Genomic DNA, 25,208 nt, shown 5'->3' on the forward strand with positions numbered 1-25,208 from the left:
GCTCAGAGTTACCAGGAATCAGAATCAGCTATTAGACACACACACACACACACACACACACACACACACACACACACACACAAAAACTCTAGCAGCAGCATCCAGATCGTATTCTAATCACACACATGCACACACACAATATAGGCTGTGTGGGAACGTGCGTGTGTGTGATTAGAATACGATCTGGATGGTGTGTGTGAGCGTGAGAGTGTGTGTGTGTCCACTAAGACTTTACAGGATGTCTGACCTATTCTGGCCGTCAGAGCAAATCCCAGCATCAGTGATAACCACCGGCTTTGTGTAATGTGTCTGTGCGCGTGTGTGTGTGTGTGTGTGCGTGTGTGTGTGGAGTCTGACCCGTCTGCATTAAAGCAGATGACATCATTGCTGTGGTTTTGTGGCGGTCTCATGTTAAACTCCTGTGGATTAGGGGGTTAGGAAAGGCAGGTTTGACCTCCAATGACCCCGTATCAGTGTGTGCTCTTTATTTCACTCCTCATCCTCCTCTTCCTCTATGCCCTGGTCCTCTTCATCCTCCTCTTCTCCTCCATCTTCTTCTTCCTCTTTCTAAGCACATTCACAGAGCACAAAGAGGTTAAACACATTTTGAATTCTAACATTAAAATATCCTATGATTGAATCTCCTGTAAAAGCTAAAACAGGAATAAAAATAAATGTTATTATTAATAAATAAATGTTATTAATTTATAGCTTTGAATTGGTGTATATGACACAATTAAAATGGAAAAGTTTGAATAAAAGTAGCAAATATTTAACCCTTCTGAATGCAAAATGCTCAGAGGTGAGAGTAGAAACAGCTGAAGCTCCGGTTACCTGAACACACCACGCATGTTAGAGAGACACAGCTCAAAAATGTCCCCTTTAATATTCTGTGTAATGGGCCAGAGAGAGAGAGAGAGAGAGAGAGAGAGAGAGAGAGAGAGAGAGAGAGAGAGAGAGAGAGAGAGAGAGAGAGAGAGAGAGAGAGAGAGAGAGAGGTTTGTTTCTATTGTAATGGAGGAGAACATGGACAGGACTTCCACTCTGCCAAAAATCCATGATTTATGTAGGCCTGCCATCTGTTGCCACAGAATACGTTGCACAACTACCAATGAGTCAGACGGACTGTACGGACATCTACAGTGTCACACACACGCACACACACGCACACACACACACGTAGGGATAGCGGGATGGATTTTGGAGGCGAGCTCATATGAACGATGGATGAGGTGATGCAGAGAGGCCCACTGATCTCCTTACTCCCACTCTGTGTGACCTGAATGCACCCCAACACACACACACACACACACACCCACACACACACACACACACACACACACACACACACACAGAGCTGTACACCCTACACACAGACCAAATGCACATACAGTATATATAGTTTATGCACACACACACAGATGCTCACACACACACACACACAGAAACACACACAGCATCCCCCTGCAGCTGACAGCCATTCATTCACTTCAGTGACATGCACAGGCTATATCTAAATGGAGAGCTTTCTCTGGATTGGAACCCAGCCACCCCCACCCCCACCCTCTTAACACACACACACACACACACACACTCCTTTTCAATCTACCAAACCACACCAGTTTCTCTGCTCGCCATCTCTCTTCTTTCCCCCTCTCTCTTCCATATCCATGAGATAAAGTAGAACAAAGACACACACACACACACACACACACACACACACACACACACGCCACCGTCCTCACCGTGATGGATCGCCTCTGGACTCCTCTGGGCTGGTGACATGCTTTAGATGTGGTCTCTTTGCTCCCTCCCTCCCCAAAAACACAGCCACACCTTCCTGTGAGACCCTGACCCTTCACACACACACACACACATTAGCTTGCGGCGTGTTTGCTCGTACGGCGTAAAAAGCCCTCTCTCATTAACCCAGAGGGCACCCCCAGCCTCCCCTATTGTACCTCTATCTCCTGCGGCATTCTGGGTAAAGTAGTTTAACAATGTCAAGCAGATAAGCTCAATGCAAACGCACTGATAAGGAGTCAAAGACTGCACTTAATGTCTGTGTGTTTTCAAGGCGTTGGTTGATTGAGGAGCCGACGACGAGGATGTAAAAGACCGGGCAGTGTGTGTGTGTGTTCGTGTGTGCGTGTGTGTGTATGCGGTCAGACTGGCGGGGACAGTTTCATATCTGTCTTTGCAAATCAAACTGCTGAAACGACTCCATGCTGCAGACAAAGGGAACACAAACACAGATATGCATGCACACACACACACACACACACACACAATGCTGGACAAATACTGCATGTGTGTGTGTGTGTGCGTGTGTGTGAGTGAGTGAGTGTGTGTGTAAGATTCTAAACTATGGCCAAGGCTCATTAGCAGAGTTATTCAGAAAAGAGGTGAGTCAACTTTTTCCTGTATTGACTCGTCAAACGGTGGCGAGATACGAGAGGGGGGGGAGAGAGAGCTGACATTGTAACAAAGCCTGAAGCCATAAAGTCAAAGTTTACGGTCGAGCGTCTTCTCACACACACCACGAGAGCGACCCGACTATAACTGAAGGTCAAAGGTTAGAATCCTCCTCCACGCAGCTTTTTAATGTCCTGCCGATAAAAAGGTGTGAAGATTTGGCAGGAAGTCTCAAATGAAACGCGGTAAATTTGGACACTGTGTCCTCCGAAACTCCACACCCTGCTAGGGATGCGCACACAGACACACACACAGACACACAGACACACAGACACACACACACACAGGGGTAAGCAGTTACACACACATAAGCGGAGGAATGCATGAATTGCACGGCTTTATGTGTGTATGCACAGGGCCAATGTGTGTGTGTGTGTGTGTTTGGGAGCTCCATTTCTGAACGAATGCACGCACACACACACACACACACAGAATCTGAAATCGGTGCATCTTGGCAGGAGAAAGTCGATCTCCCCTCTTTGTTCTCTTAATGGCTCTGTTCCGTTTTTTATTATTCCGAATACCTGACACACCTGTAGAGCCCGGGGAGCCTTCGCCCCGCCCGTCCCCTTCCATGGAACACCACCAGATTCAGTTTCCCTCCCTCCCTCCCTCCCTCTCTTTCTCTCTCTCTCTCCCATTCCATCAGGGCTTGGCTATACAGTTTCAAATTGCTTCTTCCCTCTGTTCCCTGTTTCCGCCCTTCATTCTTCCACGTTTCCATTTTCCTGCGGCGGACAAACCAAGATCTGCATTGACGAACACAAGGCCGCTGCGTTCAAACCGATCACACCCAGCAGGAAACAAAAGAGGAAGAGGAAGAGGAAGAAGAAGAAGAAACTCCAGAGAGTCAATTTAAAGAATGTTTTTGTTTTTTTAATGAAACACAAAAAGCAATAAAATTAAGATAAATAATTTTTCTTTTTATACAGGAGGAAATATTTAAGTCGTATTTCCAAAGAATGACTGAAATTACATCATCATATATTTAAGTCGGCTATCTCAACCATACAAAGCAGTTTTCCAGTGGGTCTCAAAACAAAAGGTGTTGCTTCTGTCAAAACATGATGGTTCCAACTGAATCCAGTGTTTCTTTAAAGAACATACAGCTTTTATAAAAACAAATTCAATTAAAGACCCAGAAAAAGTAATAATTGAAAATTGAGTTTCACATTAGATTCCTTTTAAAGCTTTTGCTTCGCAGTGTAACAGCAACGTCGTTGTCAAAAGTCAGTCAATGTCTGAAGAGAAAAGAAAAGAAAAGGCATTCACGTTCTCTCCTCCTGTACATATCCCCACACACACACACACACACACTCGTCACAGGCTTGCATAAACAGTAAAGACAAATGGCAAACAAGGAAAAACAAGCAAACGTAAAAACACACAGACGTTTTTTGGCAAAGCAGGAATAAAAGTGACAAGAAGCGATTTGTGATTTGATCCTGATCCTGTTTTCTTTTTCTTTCTTCTTATTTTTTGTCTCTCAACCTCATCCCATTGATTGGCTCTGATTGTCCTTCACAGTCATGTGATGCCATTCTGGTTGCCATAGAGACCTCAAGTGCATCAGCTGGGCGGCGTGCAGACAATGTTGCTGCATCGTCTGTGTGAGGCTGTCATAGCAACGCTGGAGGAACACAAGCAGACAACGAGAGGAAGTCGACTTCAAACGCCTCGGTGATTGCAGGGGTCCCGGATTTAGATTTTGATTGAACGTCTTTTTGTCTTTTTCATAACATTGAATTCTTCTAATGTGGCAAATCGTAAACTCAGAGGTGCTTTGGTATGTTTTTGAGGCCAGATAGGTATCTACATTTTATATAGAAATAGACTAAAATAGATACAGAAGAGCTAGAGATTCTTTAAGGATCAGAGACAGAAGAAACTCGGTTTCTTTTCCTGTATTTCTACAAAACAAGAGATTTGTAACCCCTACAGGAAACCAGAGTAAAGTCAAGAGGAGAAAAGGGGTTTGGACACGTTAAAAAGCGCCTTTTTCTCATTTCCTTATAAAAACAAACTTTCCCCCAACAACACGATTCAGCCGTCGCCTCTGGAGCACAAAGCTTCACATCAGTTATACAGTCTGACCCCAAATGAAGGAAGCCACGAAGCCCCCGTCTGTTTCAGTGCATGGAGAGAAGAGGGAGCTGACCCCTGACCCCCAACTGAGCCCCCACCTCCCCGACATTCCACCCCCTAAAAAAATCTAAATAAAATAATCTCTGCAAAAGAAAAACGACAAAAAAAGAACAAATATGTATGTATACTATTTACAACATAGGATATTTTATATATAATGCTGTACAAAGCGCACACACTCGCCCACACACACTTCCCCAAACACACACACACACACACACAGTTACGATACACAACCCATCTGCCTGTACATGCGTGTTTGCACCTGAACAGGAGGATGTGAGAGAGGTATTGACGTGTATGGCTTGACTGGAGAAATATCATTTTGGTTTCAGTCTCTGAGGCTGAAACCTGAACTTGGACAGATTCATATGCAGAAATCCACTGATGTGTGTGTGAGCGACATACCAAAAGTGTGTCACCGTGTCACCACACACACACACAGCGCAAACACACACACTCACACTTACACGCGCCAAAGCACTATTTACTTGGAGCTCATTAAATGCCAAACAGGGTCATTGCAGCCACCTTGCAAACCCACACACACATTCACACACAGAGTTCAAACTACAGTGTTTTTGGTCCTGCTGGGGATCTCCCGAGCTTGTTGTCGTCGTCAAACTACAGCGACCAGTATAAGACCATTAAAACCATCCCAACCAGTGTGGTTTACAGTAAGTCTCTCCTTACCATACAGCCTCTCTCCCCCTCCCTCCTCTTCTTCTTCTTCGTCTCTCGGAATCAGTCTTTGTTTCAGAGAGTCAAGTCTGCCGCCCTCCCTCTATTGTACTCCTCCGCTCCAAAGTGCTCGTGTCCTTGGTTCCCGTCCTTTGTTGTGGTAATCTGTCTTGGCCGCGAGCTCTCGCTGCAACGCGGAGCCTAGGCCGCCTTTAGGCGCCGCCGCCACCCCGGGGCGATATCCACCGGCCGAGCGCTTTGCTTTGACGAGAGATAGAATGAGACGCAGAGCCCAAAAACTCTTGCTCTTCATTTCCCTCTATCCCTCGGTTTGGTCAAAAACTCCACACAAGGGAGTCCAAAATTTTGTTTTCCCTCTTAGCTGCCGTCGCTAGGACACGATAGCCACGCCCTCCGCACTGACCAGCTGGCCCGTGGTCGGCTCATAGGTTCCGGCCAGGTAGAACAGGTCGTTGCCCGGGCTGCCGGGCTTGCGCTCGCGAATCAGGTGGTCGAACTCGGCCCTGCTGAGCACCTGGCAGCGATGGGAGATGGTCTGCACGTCGTTCTCGTCCTCGTGGCTAGACTGGTACAAGGCATTCTGGGGGAGGAGCAAGGTAAAAAATGAATAAGACAACCGAATGAATGTAAAACATCACGGGCCGCTACTCTGCACCGTCCGGTCTTTACCTTGCCGTCGCTGTGTCGCTTGCCCAGCCGCGTCTCCTCAGGGTGGTAGAACCACTTGACCCTGACCACCATGCTGGAGCTCCACGACTCCCAGAGGCTCTCCACCCTGCCCACGTAGGGCAGCTGGGGCCGGCCGGGCGACAGGAACACGGCGCAGTCCCCGACACGCACCGTCTCCTTGCCCCGGACGATGGCCTTGTAGAAGAGCTTGCGGGCTTTACCTTTCAGACCTCTCCTCTGTCAGGGGAAGAGGACAAATATAGAACTCTCAGTCCCTTTGTTCAAAGAGACGGGATTACCAGCACCGACACTGGTTACCTAGTAACCTATAGACAGCCGAGGCCGTTGCCAAAACATGCAAATGAAGCGTAAAGGTCAGCTTTTAGGTCAGGTCTGGTTTTGTTTAGCAAGCAACAAGGTCTAAGTCTGCACGTCTAAGTATGGAGGCAACCAGATACTAAGTAGTCTGAGATATCTGTCTAGAAATTCTGAGGTAGAAGAAGGAATGCCAGAAGGGGAACATGAATGAATGAATGAAACATCTTTTCGGTCGTTACCTGCGTTGGATTGCCGGACCATTTCCAGAGCTGACGTCCTGGCAGCAGTGGAGCCATGTTGGGCAGCGTCTCCGGTGAGGACATCCTCTGTCTCTTAGCTGAAGGCGCGTCCTTGGACATTGATTTAGGCTGCGGACTCACAGGACTGCTCTGGTGGTGGCTGTTAGGACCTCCATCTTTCCTCTTCAGGTGGCTTTTAGCTGTGCTGCTGTTCGCCACCATGCTTCCTTTGGATACATACTCTTTCCTGTCCTCTGTCTTCTCGGATCTCTTCTTTCCTGAAACTGCCATGGCGGCTTTAGCCACATAGCCGTGAGCAGACGGCGAGGAGTTGGAGGTGGTGGCGTCAGCGCTCAGAAGGTCAGAGGTCATGCTCTGCCTGTGCTTGTGCTTGTCCTGCTGGAGCAACGCCCGGCGAAGCAGCACAGACGAGGACTCCTCATCAGAAGAGTAGGAGGAATCGTTGTCGGAGGAGCAGAGTGACGAGGAGGAGATGGAGCCTGAGGAGGAAGAGGAAGAGGAGGATGAAGAGAAGCAGACGGAGAGGCGGGAGAGAAAACGTCCGCCACGGGGGATGGCGACAGCTGCGGTCCTTCCTCGAGCTTCAGTATTTCGACCTTCGTCTTCGTCATCCTCGTCCAGTTCAGAGTAGGAGCTGGGGCAGTCGCTCGGGTAGTCCAGACTGTAATCTCCTCCTTTGACCCCGAGACCTGGAGACACATGGTCCTTTCTCAAAGACGGCGTCCCCTTCAGAAGGACCTCAGATTGAGCCCCAGCACTTTCTCTCTTCCCTCCACCCTTCTTGCCGTCCTTCACCAGCAGGGCGGGGTGGATGTACCGCAGCGGCGCCCCTGCAGAGGCCAGGCTCTTGCCTCCCAGACGAAGCAGAGCCTTGCTATTCTTTGTTTTTGGAGAGGTCACGCCTTCGTGGTCGAGCTTCACCAGGAACTGCTTCCTGTCACGTTCGCTCACCGACTTCCTGTTCCCTGCTGCCATTGGCATGCTGACAGCCGAAGAGCTAGGAGAAGAGGAGGAGTCCCGGAGTCCCAAGGGAGCGACTGAGGTAACTGGTCGCCCAGCTCCAGAGCTTCCACCACTGCTAAAGGCAGCGAAGCCGTTAGCTATGCTGCTGAAGGAGTCGACCTCAAAGGGGGAGCCAAAGATTCCTTTAATGGGTGCAGGGGGAGCCAGATGGTTGGAGGTGGGCCGATGGAACGCCCCCAAGTCCCGCTCTTTGATCCTCTTCTGGGTTTTACGGGACGTCCCATTGAAGAGAAAGAAGTCGACCGGGGGCCTCTTCCTGGGAGCGGACCAGCTCAGCGAGGAAGTGTTGCCATTGGTTACAGTGTCCAGCGCTGATGTCGGTACGCTGACGGTCTTGGGGGCTGCGTGGATTTTCTTGGGTCTGCCAACTGGAAAAGGAAAGTGACAGAGTGGAGGTACAATCAATATGAGGCCAGAGAGATTATGGAGCTGAGAGCTTCACAGAAACCAAATCTCTCCTCATCTTCACCTGGACAGGTACGTTTCCACAGATCCATTACTCCAAACAACAAACCCGGTGAACCTGTCTCTCTCCCCCGGGCTCGGTGTCACCCTGAGGTAGAGGCGAGTTAAGTGAATGTTGCTTAACTATGTCAAACGCAGCGATGAGACTCATAAAGAGGTGATTAATGTGCTCACACTTAAGGGCAACCGACACACACTCGGTAATTTACGAGTGTTTTTGGTTTCTGTTTGAGCTCTTCAGAGACTCGCAGGCGTTTCATAATTGACTGTTGGAGAAATGAACTTCTGTAAATGAACTCCTGTTTGGGGGATTTTGGTTTGGCCTGAAGGGTTGAGTGTGTGTGTGTGTGTGTGTGTGTGTGTGTGTGTGTGTGTGTTATCTGGTTCAACCAGTAATTCTTAGACAATAAGAGGCTACAGACTGAAGGAAGAAGCTTGAGTCTGATAAAACACAGACACGCACATGCACACACACACACACACACACCCGCTCTCTGACTAACTGTAAAATCTTTCTCATCTTGTTCCTCTACCTGGTCTCTTCTCCTGTGGCCTCATTGCTGCTGACTCCTCATTGGATGCCTTCTCTGTGGGCGTGTCTTTCCTCTCCTGGGTGGAGCTTCGGCGAGCGCGGCGACCGGGTGAGATCAGAAGAGCTGGAGAAGGTTCAGCACCTGAACAGAGGAGATAGTTTAGAGGAGGCACTTCAATGATGTCATTTGTTTTCTTTCTTTCTTCTTCTCCTCTTCCTCTCCATCCCTCGTCACACTCACAGTGGATCTGGTATCCTGGCGGCAGCAGTCTGATGTTGGCGAGGGTGATCCTTCCTCTGTCTCCATCATCAAACTCCACCATCACACTGCCCTCCTTCTCCTCCTCACCTGGACCTCCTAACAGGAAACACACAGGAGGGAGGACACGCGTGATGAGCTGGACATGCATGTGTGTGTGTGTGTGTGTGTGTGTGTGTGTGTGTGTGTGTGTGTGTGTGTGTGTGTGTGTGTGAGTGTGTGTGTGTGTGTGTATGTTTGTGTCTCATTACCTCGCTGGACGTATCCAGGGTAAAGGCAGCGAGAGCGTTCACTCCAGTAGGCACACACTCGCGTCCCGGCACTTAAGATGGCTTCAGTCTGTGGCCGCACGTCCAGCACCTGGCAAGAGAACATACACACACACTCAGATATGGATTTAAAGCAGCAGAATGTATCGGGTGCCGTCAAGTTTCGGCAGCTGAAACTTACAGCTTCCTGCAATAGCTGCTCCAGCGAGTAAATCCTGGGGCGATTCCCTCTCTCTCCTTCAATGACCACGCTGAAACTGAAGAGGAAACACAGAACACGGTCAAGCACAGACGATACCAGGAAACATGTTGGAATTTAAAGCAATTTTAAAGCGGAATGATGTTGAAATAAAGTTAAGATTTTCATGGTGGGAGGGTTGAAGCGCTCACATGTCGGGCAGGTCCAGAGTTTGGACGCAGGCGGCGTAGAGCAGCTCGTCCTCCTTGGAGATCAAGATCTTCAGCCCGTCCACCAACATCTCCTTACTCAGCACGCAGTTAGGCAGGGCTGGGAGGGGAGGGAGAGACGGGAAAGACGGGGGGAATGAATGACGAGTGGGTGTGAGGCAAACGGGAGGGATAGAAGGAGTATGCGTGTGTGTGTGTGTGTTTGTGTGTGTGTGTCGCAGTTTCGTCATACCAGGGATTCTGCAAGGCATGTTGGGAGGAAGATGCATCAAATTCTCCTCATCCTCCTCCTCCTCCTCTTCTTCTTCTTCCTCTTGCTCCTCCTCCTCCTCTTCCCCCTCGGAGAAGCTGCTGTCCTCGTCCAATTGGAACCCATCATCTGCCGCAAAGCTCTCCAGCAGCCGGCTCACTGCGTGACCCTGAGCCGACAGGAAACGGGAAGTGATGTCAGTGTGTGAAGCAAGCATGCAAGCATGCAAGCATGCACACACGCACACACGCACACACGCACACAGAAACTAATACCGGTTAAGGCTGGTCTGTCTAAATAGGAGTGAGGAGTGATGACAGAGGAGTATAGTGGAGGGCTCGTCCGACAGGTTTCTGCATGTATTTCGGCTTTTCGTTGAAAACACCATAATGCGTGCGTGTGTGTGTGTGTGTTGTCTCAGGGAGTTTTCCACATCAAGCGACCATATATTTTAGTGACAGGCCGAAGTTTTGTCACCAGAAGGCATGGATGTCATTTTCCTTTCGTGGCAGTGTGTGTGTGTGTGTGTGTGTGTGTGTGTGTGTGTATGTGTGTGTATGCGTGTGTGTGTGTGTAGGCATGCATGGGTGTGTGTGGGGTTATGACCGGTTAATATCTTAACACGTCTTTATGTGAATTTGGAAGTAATGTGGTTTTGGACATTCCCTTGATGTGACTCAGAGCACATAAGCGACCTCGGGGCATTTCTCATCAAACACATCAGTAAACACACACACACGAACCGTAACGCACCAGCTACGGTTAGGCAACGATGGCGGTAACCAGGACAGGGAGTGTCTCACTTCAGCCGGGAAGGAGCGACCTCGGGGTGAACGCGTCTCCGTCACTCCCTTTTGACTGAAGGGAGTGATGTCTGCCTGTTCCCCGGCTGAACTTCACCCCCTCTGCTGACCGACGTCCGGTTCATTACACAAAAAGCAGGATGTTTCTCTTTGCTAACTCATTTCAAACTTAATGTAATTACCCAACCTGCAGCAGAGCGACAGCAGTCATTTATTACGCCGCTCATTATGTACTTTCCGTTACAACGCTAAAATTGGCAATCGCGTCTCGTCTTTCCTTACTCGGCTGCCTCGCCTGTGCACTTTTGTGTAAATGATCAGGGGGAACTGAATATCACACACACACACACACACACACTTTCTGTCCCATAAGAGATGTTGAACTTTGGTAGAACCTTCACTTGTACAGCTTCATGGATCCAACTCCAAACAGTTTAATCGCGTTGAATCGTAAAAGGGGGAAAAGTTTTTGGAATCAGACGTCAGAATCACAAAGCAGTGATTAACAAAGACGAACGAGGCTTATTTTGTAATTCTTCCCTCATTTTTACAGTCTTACTGAATTTAAATCTCCGCTCCATATTCGTACAAAACAGAGAATCATGTACGTTCAGACGTCACGTGATGCCAGTTGACCAATCACATCCCTTTTCTCAGAATATGGGCGGGGCTTGTCCGTGTTAAGCGTTACAGCCTCAGGGCCGACTCTCCCTCTTCTGCACACACGCTGGTTCACAAATCTTCTTTCCATATTCATGAGGCCAAAACTCAAACTTCAGACGTCATGAGGGCCACAGGTTTGACTTTAAGGAGACGGGTGTGCGACACGGAATATGATGATGTGATGTATGGATCAAATATAATATAAATAATATAAACAAACCTAAAAGACGCCTAGACTGAAAACAAAAGGCTTTGGTTCATCAAAGGCCGATAGAAACTCGGCACTGCTACGCGATTCTGTTCCACTGATCATTCACACACACAAGGTGAGGAAACCGAGGAGGGGAAGACGAGACGCAATTACTACTTTTCAGGGTGTAACTGAAAGGTTATCAAGCGCTGTAATAAATTACGGCTGTCAGGGAGCTTTTCACTTTGTTAACAATAACCCACACTTGTGTAATATTGTCTCGCTGTAAGGTTACACCCGACACATCCTGAGTGCCCCGAACAGACGCGTCCCTCTTTCAGCGGGCGGGGCCTTCGCTTTGCTTCGCTTCTCCACGTATAATCTCAACAAAAACAACCTCAATCCGCCGCAGTGTCGTGTGTCCTGGTGGTAAAACAACACGGCTTATTAAAGAATGAACACAGACCCATCTGCCTCACCTTTCCCAGAATGCTTTGCGCCGCCGAGCTCCTCCTCAGCGCCTCCTTGCCGCTCCGGTTCGTGTCGGCGCGGTGAGTCGCCCTGCTCTCGCCGAAGCCGCAGCCCATCGCCGAGGCGCCCCAGCTGGGCAGGGATGCTCTTTTAGCGGCTCCCTGGTGGTCCGGACGCCCCCTTTCCGAGCTTGCCAGGCTGGGCCTCCCGGGCGCTCGCCTGTGATCCGCGCTGGGCACGCTCGCCGCATCTGAGGATGAAGGCGTTCAGATATTAGAGCTGGCAGAGACGCGGCGTCCTTTAATTTACCGCCAGATGGAAGAGCAGAAACGTTGACATGACAGCAACGTTTACTCAGATGTGTCAGTATAAAGATGGAGGTCGGTCTCTTACTGCGGACTCTCTGGTTGGCCTGCAGCTTGGAGGCGTGAGAGGTAAACGACCCGATCCCAGCAGGGTGAGGAGGCGTCTCCTTAGAGGACGAGCTCACCCGGACGCCAACGCTTCCATCTTCACTGTCGTAGCTGCAATCTTCCTCTTCCTCTGTGGAGATCAGAACATCAGCGTGATCAGTCAGGACATCAGGCTCAGAACATGTGACACGTGTTGATCAGCCCTCAGGTGTCAGCTTATAGCTTATAGACGCCTATAGATCACAAAGAGTTAAACTTTGCTCATCTTAAATGCAAACACTGGATGAACAATTAGGTCGTCACTTTTACGAGCTCAGCGCTGAAGAGCAAACCAATGTGTTCCTTTACTGCAGCAACGGGAACCAAATGTTGACACGCACACTCACACACACACACACACACACACACACACACACACACACACACACACACACACACACACACACACACACACACACACACACACACACACACACACACACACACACACACACACACACACACACACACACACACACACACACACACAGATTGCTATTGGCAGCTGCGTGTTGCTGACTGCGGGGGTCGTGTCAGGTGTCGACACATCTCTGACACACTTGTCACTTACACAGCGTTCTAGTCAACACTCTGTCTGGGTCTTTCTCTCCCTCACACACACACACAGACACACACACACGCACACATATACGCGCTACAATGCCGTCGTATTGCAGCTAGTCTCAAAGTCGGCCTGTATTTCTCGTTGGCTCCTTCCTGTGAGTGAGTGTCGCTGCGTCTCCTGGACTGGAGCCTTGGCGGGCGGCGGGCCGTTGTCACCGGGGTCCCCGGGGTGAAGAGGAGCGAGGCGGACAGGGGTGCCACATTTTGACCGAGGCCAGGGGGGCTCACGTTACTGTGAGGGGGGTCAAGGGGGAGCGGGCGCGTCGCATGCTTGCGGCGAGTCGTTAACGGTTTTAACGGCGTGACAGATGAGCTGGGAAGTGTGAGGACGCCCAGATGAACGACATCTCACTCCCATACACACACAAACAAACACACACACACACACGCACTCACGCACGCGTCCACGCACACGGCGAGGAAAGAGACAGAGCTCTGCATGTGACTGACCGCGCTCTGAGCTCTCGCTGTCACTCTTCTCCTCTTTGGCTTCCTGTTTGTGAGCTCTGATCGGGTCGACGCCCATCAGAACCTTCGGCTTCCGGCCCCTCTTCTTCCTCGCCGTCTGACTGGTGATCCACTCCTGCTGTGCGTCTGGTGGATCGAAGGAGATAGAGTATGAGTACTTATGCAGAGAGAGAGTGTGTGTGTTTCTGTGTGTGTGTGTTTTTGTGTGTGTGTGTTCTGCCACCCCACCTTTCCCGCCTTGTCTGCAGTGACTCTTGGGGGTCCCTCCAGTTCCAGGGGCCCCTCCTCTGCAGTGGATCATCCCTGCTGACGAGGCGCCGCACTGAGCCGCCGCCTTCTGCTTGAGCTGGGTCACCCGGCGGGCGAGCCTGGAGCTCAGGGTGCTGGGGCGACCTCTGCGTTTACAGCGAGCTTTCATCTGAGGGAGCAGAGGGGACGGCCACACGTTACTCACACGGCCATGTTGACTTCATTGAAATATGCAGGAAGAAGCACATTAGCAGCAGGAAGTGAGGCGGACCTGCGCGGCGTTCAGGCTGCTGAAGCTGTGATTGGACAGTTTCTTCCTGGCCTTCTCTTCCAACAGGTTAAGCCCCGCCCTGAAAACATGGAGGAACAGAGGAGCATAAATACAAACAAGGAAGATGAATTTCACTTCAATAGATTTGATCTTACTCATATTTTCACAATCTCTCCCCTCCCTCTCTCCCTCTCTCCCTCTCTCTCTCTCTCCCTCTTTCCCTCTCTCTCTCTCCCCCTTCCCTCTTAAGTCTCTACACACACAGAAATATTCAGCTGCTGTGAGAATATGAAAGGAATTTGAGTGAGAGTGGTTGGGGGGTACGAGAGACACAAGCAGCAAGAAAGAGAGAGAGAGAGAGAGAGAGAGAGAGAAAGAGAGAGAGAGAGAAAGAAAGAGAGAGAGAGAGAGATGAAGCAGTCTCGGGGGAGTCTGTCCGTTGACCGGAGCTCCAGGGCTCAATCGATAAACACTAACCTCTATTGAACACTACTCCTCCCTTCCCCTCTCTCTCTCTCTCTCTCTCTCTCCCTCTCTCTCTACATTGTATGCATGCTCTCTCACACCAATGGCTGCGAGCGCGCGCACACACACACACACACTCTCACACACACACACACACACACACACACACAGTTAGTAGCTGGTGTCTGAGGCAGGTGAATCCTATATTCCCACAGAGATGCTGGTTTGGCTCTCAGCATCTCCATCCCCAAGAGAGGAGAGGAGAGGAGGAGAGAGGAGGAGAGGAGGAAAAGAGAGGAGATACACTATCCATCCAGTCTCCCTCTCTCCCTCTCCCTCTCACGCTCTCTCTCTCCCAACAGTCACGAGAAGATGAGAGCGAAAAACAAATAATACATTGCTTGTTAATAATAACAACAGGAACGTAGCGACCGGCTCTACTAATTAAACAGATTCAGCGATGTGTGTGTGAATGTGTGAATGTGTGTGTGTGTGCGTGTGTGTGTGCGCGTCGACACATGTGAAGCCTTTGGTTGTCGTTTTCATTAGCTGTTTGTAATCATGGTAACCGTGACAAACCTGGAGTTTCACTAATCATTTTATCAAGGCGACGCTAACAGAGGTGGAGCACAAAACACATTCATCTTTGTAAGTCCTGCCTCTGTGTGTGTGTGTGTGTGTGTGTGTGTGTGTGTGTGTGTGTGTGTGTGTGTGTGTGCATGAAAATGTGCAAATATGAGGTACAGTTAACGTGTGTGTGTGTGTCTGTGTGTGTGTGTGTGTGTGTGTGTGTGTGTGTGTGTGCGTGTGTGTGCGTGTGTGTGAGTTGCAGAAGGTGTGGTGGAGTCGTTTATCAGCGTGATAACTGTACATCAGGAGTTTGTCCGGCTGTATTAATGTATGCTGCAGGCTCACAGGGAGCCAGAGGAGAATCAATGCAAGTGATAAATATGATTAAAAGTGATTAATGATGATTAATGAATGCCTCCATTACAGTCAGCCATTTACAATCACGCCCAGCTTACAGCAAGTCACACAACACATGGTGTGTACGCATGTGTGTGTGTGTGTGTGTGTGCCGGAGAGAGAGGGAGAGGGAGGGAGGGATGGAGAGGGAGAGGGAGGGAGAGAGAGAGAGAGAGACGCTCTGTGCCCAATCAAGTAAATCATCAGCTATAGAGCTTCTGAATCAATTCAGCTGAAGAACTTCTTGAAAATCAACGGCTCCTTTCAGCAGAAACACAAACAGAAATCAGGATGAACGAGTCGTTTTGCCAATCAGGCTGATTATCATCACACACTGACCGCAGCCTCTTGGAGCTCTCTGACGAGACCGGGCCGGGGGTGGACTTGCGCTTGCGGGGACGACCGGGTCCCCGGCGGGCAGGGCTACGAGACGTTTCCTCTTTCCTGCGAAGAGGAGGAAGAGGGGGAGGAGGAAGAGGAGGAGAGAGCAAAGATGCAGTCAGGACAGCAGGAGGAATCAGGAAGAAACATGTGTGGGCCACAGGTCAAACTGCATTAGGTATGAGCAGGCAGCAAGTCCTGATAAATCACAAGGATGCAGGGAGAGTGAATTGGAATGTGCAGCGTGTGTATGTTCGTGTGTGTGTGTGTGTGTGCTCACTGGTGGTCGTGTTTCCTCTGTAGCTTGGCCAGCTCCCTCTGTTTCTCTTTGTAGCGGCGCTGTAGCTCAGCCAGCTGGACACGCATGGCCAGCTCCTCCCCGCCCATCGTCTCCATGGAGCCCTTCACTGGGCACACCTGACACACACACACACACGCACACACACATGCAACGGACATGCATACATGCACACAGAAGCAGGGGAATTTAGCTGCTGCAGACAAACTGAGTTCAACATTCATTGGATGTGTGCCGCCCGCATTTTGTGTTTGGCCCACTGAGCGTCTGCAGGGACGTGTGTGTGTGTGTGTGTGTGTGTGTGTGTGTGTGTGTGTGTGTGTGTGTGTGTGTGTGTGTGTGTGTGTGAGCCAGGAGCCATGTGAACTTAAACGGGAATATTTTTCTGAACTCAACCCTCTGATATGTAAAGAACCTCACCGGCTCGTGACGCGGCGTCCAGCTGCACTTCCTGCGCAGGTTGAGCCTCTTCCTGATTGGACACTGCTGCTCGGCTCCCTCGCCCACCGGCTCGCCCCCCATCTCCAGGGCACGGGCAGCCGCCAGCGTGGCCAGACTGTGGAGGTCGAAGGTCAGCATGTCCTCACCTGCGCAGGGAGAGAGAGTGAGTGAGTGAGTGTGTGTGTGTGTTTGTGTGTGTGTGTTCTGCATTTGAGCAGATTTATTAATGGAAGGATGAGACCATACATGGGAAAGTGGTGATATTTACGATATTAGATGTGTAGTTTATTTGATGTATGCTGGCGCGCCTCCTTAATCTTACACACACAAACAACACACACACACGCACACACAGAGGCGCACACACACACGCACGGGCGCACCGAGGGGAGCACTGGAGAACAATCTCTACATCTATCACTGTCATTAACTCTGTCATTGTCACAGCGCCAGCAGATGAGACAGAATATTCATGAGAGGGTGCACACACACACACACACACACACACACACACACACACACACACACACACACACTTATGCAAATAAAGCACGCACATCCTGCAAAGACACGCGTGCACCTACAGAATTTTGCTGAGCTGCGCAGACGCCTGTAAACTGAACATGTGTGTGTGTGTGTGTGTGTGTGTGAGTGAGGGAGAGAGAGGGAGAGAGAGCGACGGGCAACGCATTGAGAGGAAGGGAGGGAGGGAACGGGGGAGTAAAGGGGAGGAGAAGCAATAAGAGGCAAAGTGTTTATTGAGCTATCTATTTATTCTCCTACATCTCCTCATTATGGACATGGACACAATCCAATTCCCCCTATTGGGGGAGAGAGAGAAAGAGAGAGAGAGAAGAGAGAGAGAGAAGAGAGGAAGAGAAGAGAAGAGAAAAGAAGAACTCAGTTTGAACTACTAGATCATAGGAAGGAGAGAAAGAGAAAGAGAGAGAGAGAGAGAGAGTTTTGGAGTGTGTGTCTGCAGCGCCAGTAGTAGTCAGAGTCTAGGTTTACTGGATCACTCACAGGCTGCACTGACATTATTAAAACTGGTGTGTGTGTGTGTGTGTGTGTGTGTGTGGGTGTGTGTGTGTGTGTGTGTGAAATGCGGTAAACAGAGAGAAACGAGAGGAGGGGAGGAGGCCTCTTCGTATATGAGGAGAGGGGGAACGAAAGGACGTGCGAATGTGAGAACGACAGGTAACTCCTCAGAGAGAGAGACAGAGAGAGAGAGAGAGACAGACAGAGAGAGAGAGACAGAGAGAGAGAGAGAGAGAGTGTGTGTGTGTGTGAGACAGAGAGATGCAGCTTTGTCCCCTGTCCCAGCTCGCAGAGGTCAATGCCATCTCATCTGTCAGACCTCTGAGCCAATGGGACGCTCCGATTACCCTGACAGGATGACATCACCGCTGACATCACCACGCCTAGTTTAGTATCCTGGAGGATGGCCGCAATCGATAAGATACCTTCCGCCCACAATACACACACACACACACACACAGTAATAACAGTGCAGTGTGTCTCTGAGGACGGGTGTGTGTGTGAGAGGGGGTAATAAGAGGCGGCGTGAGGGATTTGAAGAGGAGAAATAAAGAAACAACAGAGGAAAATTAAAGGAAGCTTACAGCTGATTTGGGCCTCGTCAACATGGAGGCAATTTAGAAGTTTACTGAGGGGAAGATCTATCAGGGATGTGAACCCGTGAGGCAGCCAAACACGTGCCGGTGTTCATCCAGGGCTGTGTATCCCCTTGATCCCCTAATCTGGAATTGCGATCTGCAGATTTCCGTCCACGTTGGGCGGCGGCGGCGTAAACGCATCACGTCTGGGAATCTGTTTCATCTCCCCGACGCATTCACGTATTAATGACGTTCCTGCCGCTGCAATCTGAGCGAGCGGCTTCCACGCCACGACACGACTTATTGATTTCACACCTATTACACATGCTAAACACACACACACACACAACCCCCTCCCCCCCCCCCCCCCCCCCACACACACACACACACACACACACAAATAGAACACACTCGCACACAGCTGCAGCGCCGCTCCTGTGATTTCTGTGATTTTTTTTTAACACTTATTAATTCCGTCAACAAGGCGTGCACGGGCAGGATTTACACAGCAGATTACACTGGGTCTTCATCAGGAGAGGAAGAGGAAGAGGGGAAAAAAAAGGAAAAACGGAGAAGAAGAGGAGGAAGAGGAAGGAGAAGTGGGCGAAGGAGGGGCGGGTAACAAAGAGAGGGGGGGCTGGTGGAGACACACACACACACACACACACACACACACTCACACTCACACTCTGACGGAGGAGAGCAGGGATTCATCTGGGATTACTTAACAGCTTACACACACACAAATACACCAGCGTACTCAAAACACACACACACACACACACACACACACATACACACACAGATGCTGGCATAAATAAAAACACACTCTCTCAGAGGGATGAGGGGAAAATAGGGGCGCTTACAGAAGTGTTTTAAAGGAAAGGGTCTAATTAGCAAAGCAAGACGCCAGAGCCTGGGGGACGCTGCGTGTGTGTGTGTGTGCGCGTGTGTGTGTCCTGAATCGGAACCTTTGCTTGTTTTGTCCATCTCTCTCCATGTGTGTGCGCGTCTAAATACTGTAGTAACACTCTGCCTCTCTTCCTCCTCCTGCTGCTCTTTCTTTCTTCCCCATGTCCACACGCACACACACACACACGCTCCAAGTACACACACTTACACACACACACGTGTTGCAATAGAGAACGGGCAAGAACAGAGGGTCCAGGCAAAGGGAGGAAGCTGAATGGTGAGGAGTTATTTCTGTGTGTGTGTGTGTGTGTGTGTGTGTGTGTGTGTGTGTGTGTGTGTGTGTGTGTGTGTGTGTGTGTTTGACAGTCCTCACACACGTCTTTCAGCGCCTTTTCTTAATGTACTCTGCGCGTGTGTCCATTTTCTGGATGCATTATGTCAGTGTGTGTGGTGTCGACATGTAGTTTGTTATTCTCTCATCGAAAACCAGAAGAAGCAAAGATGGAACAAATCTTTGGCGAATAAACAGACAAGGACAGAAGTTTGACTTATGGTTCATGAGCGTTTGATGCCCTTCATCAGTCAGACTCAGACTCAGGCTCAGGCTCAGGCTCAGGCTCAGACTCTCACCTTCTGTCTCTTTGTCCTTGGCCTCCCTGCTCCTCTGCTGGATCTCCAGCTCGGCCAGTTCTCCCAGTAGCTCCATGCCATGGTGGGGCGGGGGGGCGGGGCTGGGGGCGGGGACGCTGGGCGCCGGTGGATACAAGGCGTCTCTGGTGGCGCACAGGGCCGCGGCGATCAGGAGCTCCAGACTCCACATGTAGGCCCCCTGCAGCTGCACCGCCGTGCTGGCGGCGGGAGGGACGACGGCTTCGGAGGACGGAGAGAGAGGAGGAGGAGGAGGAGAGACCAGTGGGAGGTCCATCGTGTCCCCGTCTGGACTCACTTCACTCTGCTCCTCTTCCTCGTCATCAACCACCTCTACGTTCTCTGCTTCTTTGTCGTCCTCCTCCTCCTCATCGACTTTGACAACGAGCTCAACAGGCACAGAGGCGCTACATTCCGTCGCCTTGGACTCCACCTTATCTCCTTCCTCCTCCTCCTCCATGTCCCTTTCATCCTGCCTCTCTTTGTATATCTGGGTCTCCTCCAGGCCGGCCGTCTGGCCCGGGCAGCCCAGGAGCAGCTCTGCTTGTAGGGCCTTGCCTGCGGCCTGATCTGGGACGGGAGCTGGGTCCTGACATGGCGGGACTCCAGCAGGCTCAGAGCGTCCTTTCCTCTCCTCCCTCTCTCCCTGCGCTCCTACACTCAGGGTTTCTACCACCACACAGTCTATCCCTTCCTCCTCCTCTTCCCTTTCCTCCTCTTCTTCTTCTTCGGGCAGAGGCTGGATGCGGCGAGGATGAGGCAGGGACTTGGAATCCGGCGGCTCGGCCGGTTCCACCTCCACCGTTGCTTGTTCGGCCAATCGGGCTTCGGGCGGCGAGGGACTGGCTTTGTAACCGATGGTGATGGAAGGATACGTGTAGACGGGCGGCAGATCTGCACGGAAAGACGGGAAAATTGAGACTAAATAAGCTGAAACACACACAGTAACATACACACATATTTAAATGACAAACATCTGCACTAAACAGGATTTCCTCATTCTTCCTTCATAGCCTTCAGCCTTTTTAAACTCCAGTTCATTGCCATTCTGTTCAGGCAGACAGGATGAAGCACATGATTACAGTTGGCATAATACACTGACAGCAGGGTGCAAAAACATCAGAAGTGTGTGTGTGTGTGTGTGTGTGTGTGTGTAGCAGCATGAGTGAGTGTATAGATCTATGTGGGATATTGATGACACCCTGCCGTTTCCCTGTGATTGCAGCTCCGGCCCTGTCACCCCTGCGCTCTTATTATTGATGGTATCCCTCCGCCCCCCTGACAATGCAGCCAGATGAATGCGTATCCTTCCGCCTGCTTCTTCTCAAGGACCCCTGAAGGATAAGGAGGGTCTGTCTGTCTGAAGATTTCACTGACCTTCTGCTTCTGACACAGACACACACACACACACAAGAGCGCTCACAGGTCACACACACATACACGCTGAGCATCCATAAGCTTTCTCTGACCTTAATGGCCGACCTGCCCACTGTTCCTCTTTCACTTGCAGAGAAAACACACACACACACACACACACACACACACACACACACACACACACACACACACACACACACACACACACACACACACACACACACACACACACACACACACACACACACTCAAGGACACATAGACCATGGGAGCATCCATGCTTCAAACACTTTCTCCAAAATCAAAGAATAACACGCTTCAAAGAGTGGCACTGATACATTTCTACAGCCTCTCTTTCTATCCCCCTCTCTCTCTCTCTCTCTCTCTCTCTCTCTCTCTTGCTCTCTCCCTCTCTCTCCTCGTCTCTCCTGACTGTCTCTCGCCCTGTGTGTCCTTTTCCTTATCAGACCCATCTCACTGCTTAATGACAACTGGTACGCGTCCGCACCAAAACCATGATAATCAACGACTATCTTCATACGATCTAGCCGGGCTGATACAAAAAGAAAAGGACCTGCTTCCTGTTTGGTTTCTTCCTCCTTTGGGGCGTGGAAGGCATCCAGTTTGTGCGACAGGAGTGTGAAAACCAGGACTGAATCTGCACATACGGGCTCGGAAAAAGAACGAACACCCACTAGGCACCAAATGTTGTTGAATTTATCTTTGGTAAGCGAATCAATAAGCACCACCTGCTGTACCGCCCGTTGTGTTTGCACGGATTCCTTTAGAATTTCATTCTTTTCCTGCTTCTAAGACATTCAAGCTTCTCCGCACTCACCTGGCTCTAAGGATTGTGGGTAGTCCTGAGGTGGCTGTCCCTCTCCCCTGTCGCTGCCTCTCTCCAAGCCTTTGGAGAGGTGCGAGGGGGCGGGGCTCAGCGCCGGGGAGCGGGGTGCCGCCGCCGCCGGGCTGGGCGCCGGGGTCAGAGGGTTGGGCGGGTGCTGGCGGCGTGACGGCGAGTGGTAGCACGGCGACTGGCGGCTGCTGGGACACACTCCCGGGGACGGCGTGGACGTCTTGGGTGGAGGAGGCGTGTGAGAGAAGGGTTTAGCCACGTGGGAGGAGGATGAAGAAGAAGAAGAGGAGAGAGTTTTAGATGCTGGAGATTGGTGCGGAGAGTCTTCTATTGTGATGGGATGCTCCTCGTGTTTCCTCTGCGAAAGAAGGCAGGAAGAGGAAGAGAACTAAGAAGAAGAAGGAGAAGAGGAGCCATTTTCATGCACGTAGAAACGTTTCCTCCGTTGCTAACACAGATCATAGATATAGAGCGGTTAGAAAAACAACTTCTGATATCTGAGGGAGAAGATGTCACAGTTTTGGCCACGCTGCTCGATTGCCAAGTGATCTGGCAAAGCGAGAGTGCAGAGACACCACAGCGACGAGAACACCAGTGCCAGAACGAGAAGAGGGACACGGCACACTGACTATTGCTGAATCTAATCTCAAAAGTTCCTGTGGCAGCATTTTCTGAGTGATGAAGATGAAGATGTACCTGTCCTAAGGAGTGCCGCTGCATGTGCTCCATGGCCCGCTGCTGCTGGTGGTGCTGATGCTGCAGGGCGTACAGCTCCTGTTGCCGTAGGAACGAGGAGCGGGAGTAGACGGGGTGATGCTGCAGGTGAGGAGGGGGTCCGCGGCCGCCATAGACGGGAGGCCACAACCCCGACTGCTCCAGGACGTCTAGAGAGGGAGACACAGGGACGGACAGAGGGACAAAGCTCAGCACACTCACACTCTCTCTCTTTCTCTTTCTCCATTTCTGAAGGTGTTCTTTCTATGCTGGGAATTCTTTCTTCAAAGATCCAACCTTGGCACGTAGGATTTCACACACACACACACACACACATCTCCTTGGCTGCCTTGTCGCTGGGAACCTTTGTTCTGTGAGATTAGCCTGAGTGGGCTAATGTTTCCCAGGGGAAGGGTTCAGTGGATGCACTTCCCCTCTCTGTAGGAACTCCCACGGAGCAAGGCAAGGGAGGCAGGAGATAATTAAATTTCACAGCCTGTTTGCAAAGCAGCGTTCACACACACACATTCACGCACACACACTCACACACGCGTACGCACACGCACTTTCCTGCTGGCAGCGGCTGAGATGTTCAACACAACCCCTTACATTGAGGCAAGCCTCTTATTATTCCAGAAGCAAAGACAAGAACGCAACTTACAACTAACTTCAGATGTACAACACACAGACACACACAAGTCCAGCCCAAACACACTAGTGTGCCACTGCAGGAGGAGATGAGCGCCAGTTAAATGGTTTGTGTAACGCTGGGCACTCGCAGGAGGGGGTGATGGAAACGCTACTGCCATTAACAAAGCTATAAAACACAGTACCACTGACAGAGAGACTTAGTTGAGCATTATATTATGATTAGCAATGATACTAAAACTCTGGGAGAGAGACGACAATGTCTCTGATGGCACAAATGCTCTCCGTCTCCGGCATCAGCAGGAGGAAGAGAGAATAGAGAGAAGAAGAGAGAGCGAGAGAGAAAGAGAGAGAGGCCGCCAGGGAACAAAACACAGGCAGGCAACAGTGAATATGGCCCTGCTGCTTCTGTGTGTGTGTGTGTCCATGTGTGCGTTAATCCTTACCGAGGTGGTGATGTGGTCCAGGCTCCGTAGGAAGAACCACTAGCTGGGAGTTGGGGTCTTGGCTGAGCGACCCTATGACAGGCTGCAGAGGGCTGGGTAGACCTGCTGGGAACCCGGGGCTCATCCCCACATGGCCCAGACCTGAGACACACAACATGCCCACACATGATGGAGGAAGCTGCATATTTGTACCCCGGCATTTCTTCCCATCATCATGGAGTAAAGACTCACTGTATGAATGCCCCATCCAGAGGGAGGGACTTCCTGTCCTTTGCAGCCAATGGGGGTGCGCCGGGTGAGCGTGCGCAGCAGGGTCTGCACCTAACTGGCTGGCTCCACCGGGGACCAAGAGGTGAGAGGTCAAGTCACCGTGGCAACTACTAGAAGGGTGTATCCGGGCGAACTCTACGCGCTCCTTGTTTTCCCTATGGTGACGGTAGGCAGGAGAAGAGAAGGGGGGGATGGGGGTGTTGTTATTATCTTTATTATCCCTCTTGTTGTTATCACCATCATTATGATCATTATCTTCATCCTTGTCATCTTCATTACCACTGCTGCCATTATAATCATCAAGAAAAGGAAATGTGACAGCAACAGGAGCAGCCATCATCCTCAGCCTAGCCTGTGAGCTCTCATTATATGTTTTCTCCCCTTAATATGACTACATAATAAGAGCCCCATACTTCAGAGACATCCGTATTAGTCCCTGTAACATTAATGCACCACATCTCATCTCTGAGAGAAAGAGAAAGAGAGAGAGAGAAAGAGAGGGAGAGGGGGTAAGAAAGCGAGAGGAGGAGGAGGAGGAGGTGGGGGTGCAGAAATATCACATCAAAGGGTGAGAAGAGTAAATGGAGTGAGGGGTTGAGAGAGGAGAGGAGAGGAGCAGAGCCTCAGAGGGGTAGAGTGAAGCCCGGAGAATAAAAGAGCTGGAGCTTATCAGATGAGAGAGGAGCTGAATGGATGTGTGAGTGTGTGTATGGATGTGTGAGTGTGTGTGTGTGTGTGTGTGTGTGTGTGTGTGTGTGTGTGGGAGTGTGTGAGTCTGTACGCGTTCGCCGGTCGTACCTGATGATCATTTCTCGATCTCGGTCCAGGTGATGAAGGCTGATCTGCTCCTCCGTCATCCTCTTCCTCTCCTCAGCCTCGCGGCCCAGCGGGTACACAGAACGAGACAAACCTGCAATGGAAGGAGGCCCAGCATGAGGATCTGAGGATCTGTACATTACAGAGCTGGATCTGACTGAAATACTGCACAACAATTCACAATTATTATCAGAAACACGCCCCCACATTCTAAACTCCTCCTCCTTTACTCTTAAACTCCATTAAATCACTGGACTACAATTGTTTACATCACATTACATCATATCAGAGTTGTGTCTAATACTATCCGAGTAGCTGGAAAACCTTTACAAACTCCATTCACAGACCAAAGGGAAGTAAATTAAGAATGCCGAGCACAATATGTCAG

General features: G+C 50.5%; 1 protein-coding gene across 2 annotated transcripts in view; it reads right to left on the reverse strand.

Moving 5' to 3' along the window:
- Window positions 1-3,884: 3,884 nt before the first annotated feature.
- Window positions 3,885-25,208, reverse strand: part of bahcc1b (BAH domain and coiled-coil containing 1b) — a 48,455-nt gene continuing 27,131 nt past the window's right edge. Inside the window, exons 6-28 of one of the 2 annotated variants that reach the window (XM_076151596.1) lie at window positions 24,803-24,914; window positions 23,966-24,159; window positions 23,735-23,875; window positions 22,623-22,810; window positions 21,909-22,146; window positions 19,676-20,587; window positions 16,497-16,663; window positions 16,059-16,195; window positions 15,737-15,841; window positions 13,967-14,045; window positions 13,675-13,864; window positions 13,429-13,572; window positions 12,296-12,445; window positions 11,911-12,152; window positions 9,758-9,944; window positions 9,508-9,625; window positions 9,299-9,374; window positions 9,100-9,208; window positions 8,831-8,947; window positions 8,591-8,731; window positions 6,549-7,960; window positions 5,992-6,228; window positions 3,885-5,902 (exon numbers count right to left, since the gene is read on the reverse strand). In XM_076151596.1, coding sequence (XP_076007711.1) covers window positions 5,693-5,902; window positions 5,992-6,228; window positions 6,549-7,960; window positions 8,591-8,731; window positions 8,831-8,947; window positions 9,100-9,208; window positions 9,299-9,374; window positions 9,508-9,625; window positions 9,758-9,944; window positions 11,911-12,152; window positions 12,296-12,445; window positions 13,429-13,572; window positions 13,675-13,864; window positions 13,967-14,045; window positions 15,737-15,841; window positions 16,059-16,195; window positions 16,497-16,663; window positions 19,676-20,587; window positions 21,909-22,146; window positions 22,623-22,810; window positions 23,735-23,875; window positions 23,966-24,159; window positions 24,803-24,914 — 5,606 coding nt within the window. In that variant the 3' untranslated portion in view covers window positions 3,885-5,692. Of the gene's footprint in view, window positions 5,903-5,991; window positions 6,229-6,548; window positions 7,961-8,590; window positions 8,732-8,830; window positions 8,948-9,099; window positions 9,209-9,298; window positions 9,375-9,507; window positions 9,626-9,757; window positions 9,945-11,910; window positions 12,153-12,295; window positions 12,446-13,428; window positions 13,573-13,674; window positions 13,865-13,966; window positions 14,046-15,736; window positions 15,842-16,058; window positions 16,196-16,496; window positions 16,664-19,675; window positions 20,588-21,908; window positions 22,285-22,622; window positions 22,811-23,734; window positions 23,876-23,965; window positions 24,160-24,802; window positions 24,915-25,208 lie in introns of both variants that reach the window. The other variant, XM_076151595.1, reaches the window with a different exon arrangement.

The sequence above is a fragment of the Genypterus blacodes genome, unplaced genomic scaffold (assembly GCF_046128005.1).
Source record: "Genypterus blacodes isolate CSIRO-AG114 ecotype Tasmania unplaced genomic scaffold, CSIRO-AGI_Gbla_v1 ptg000055l_1, whole genome shotgun sequence".
NCBI lineage: Eukaryota > Metazoa > Chordata > Actinopteri > Ophidiiformes > Ophidiidae > Genypterus > Genypterus blacodes.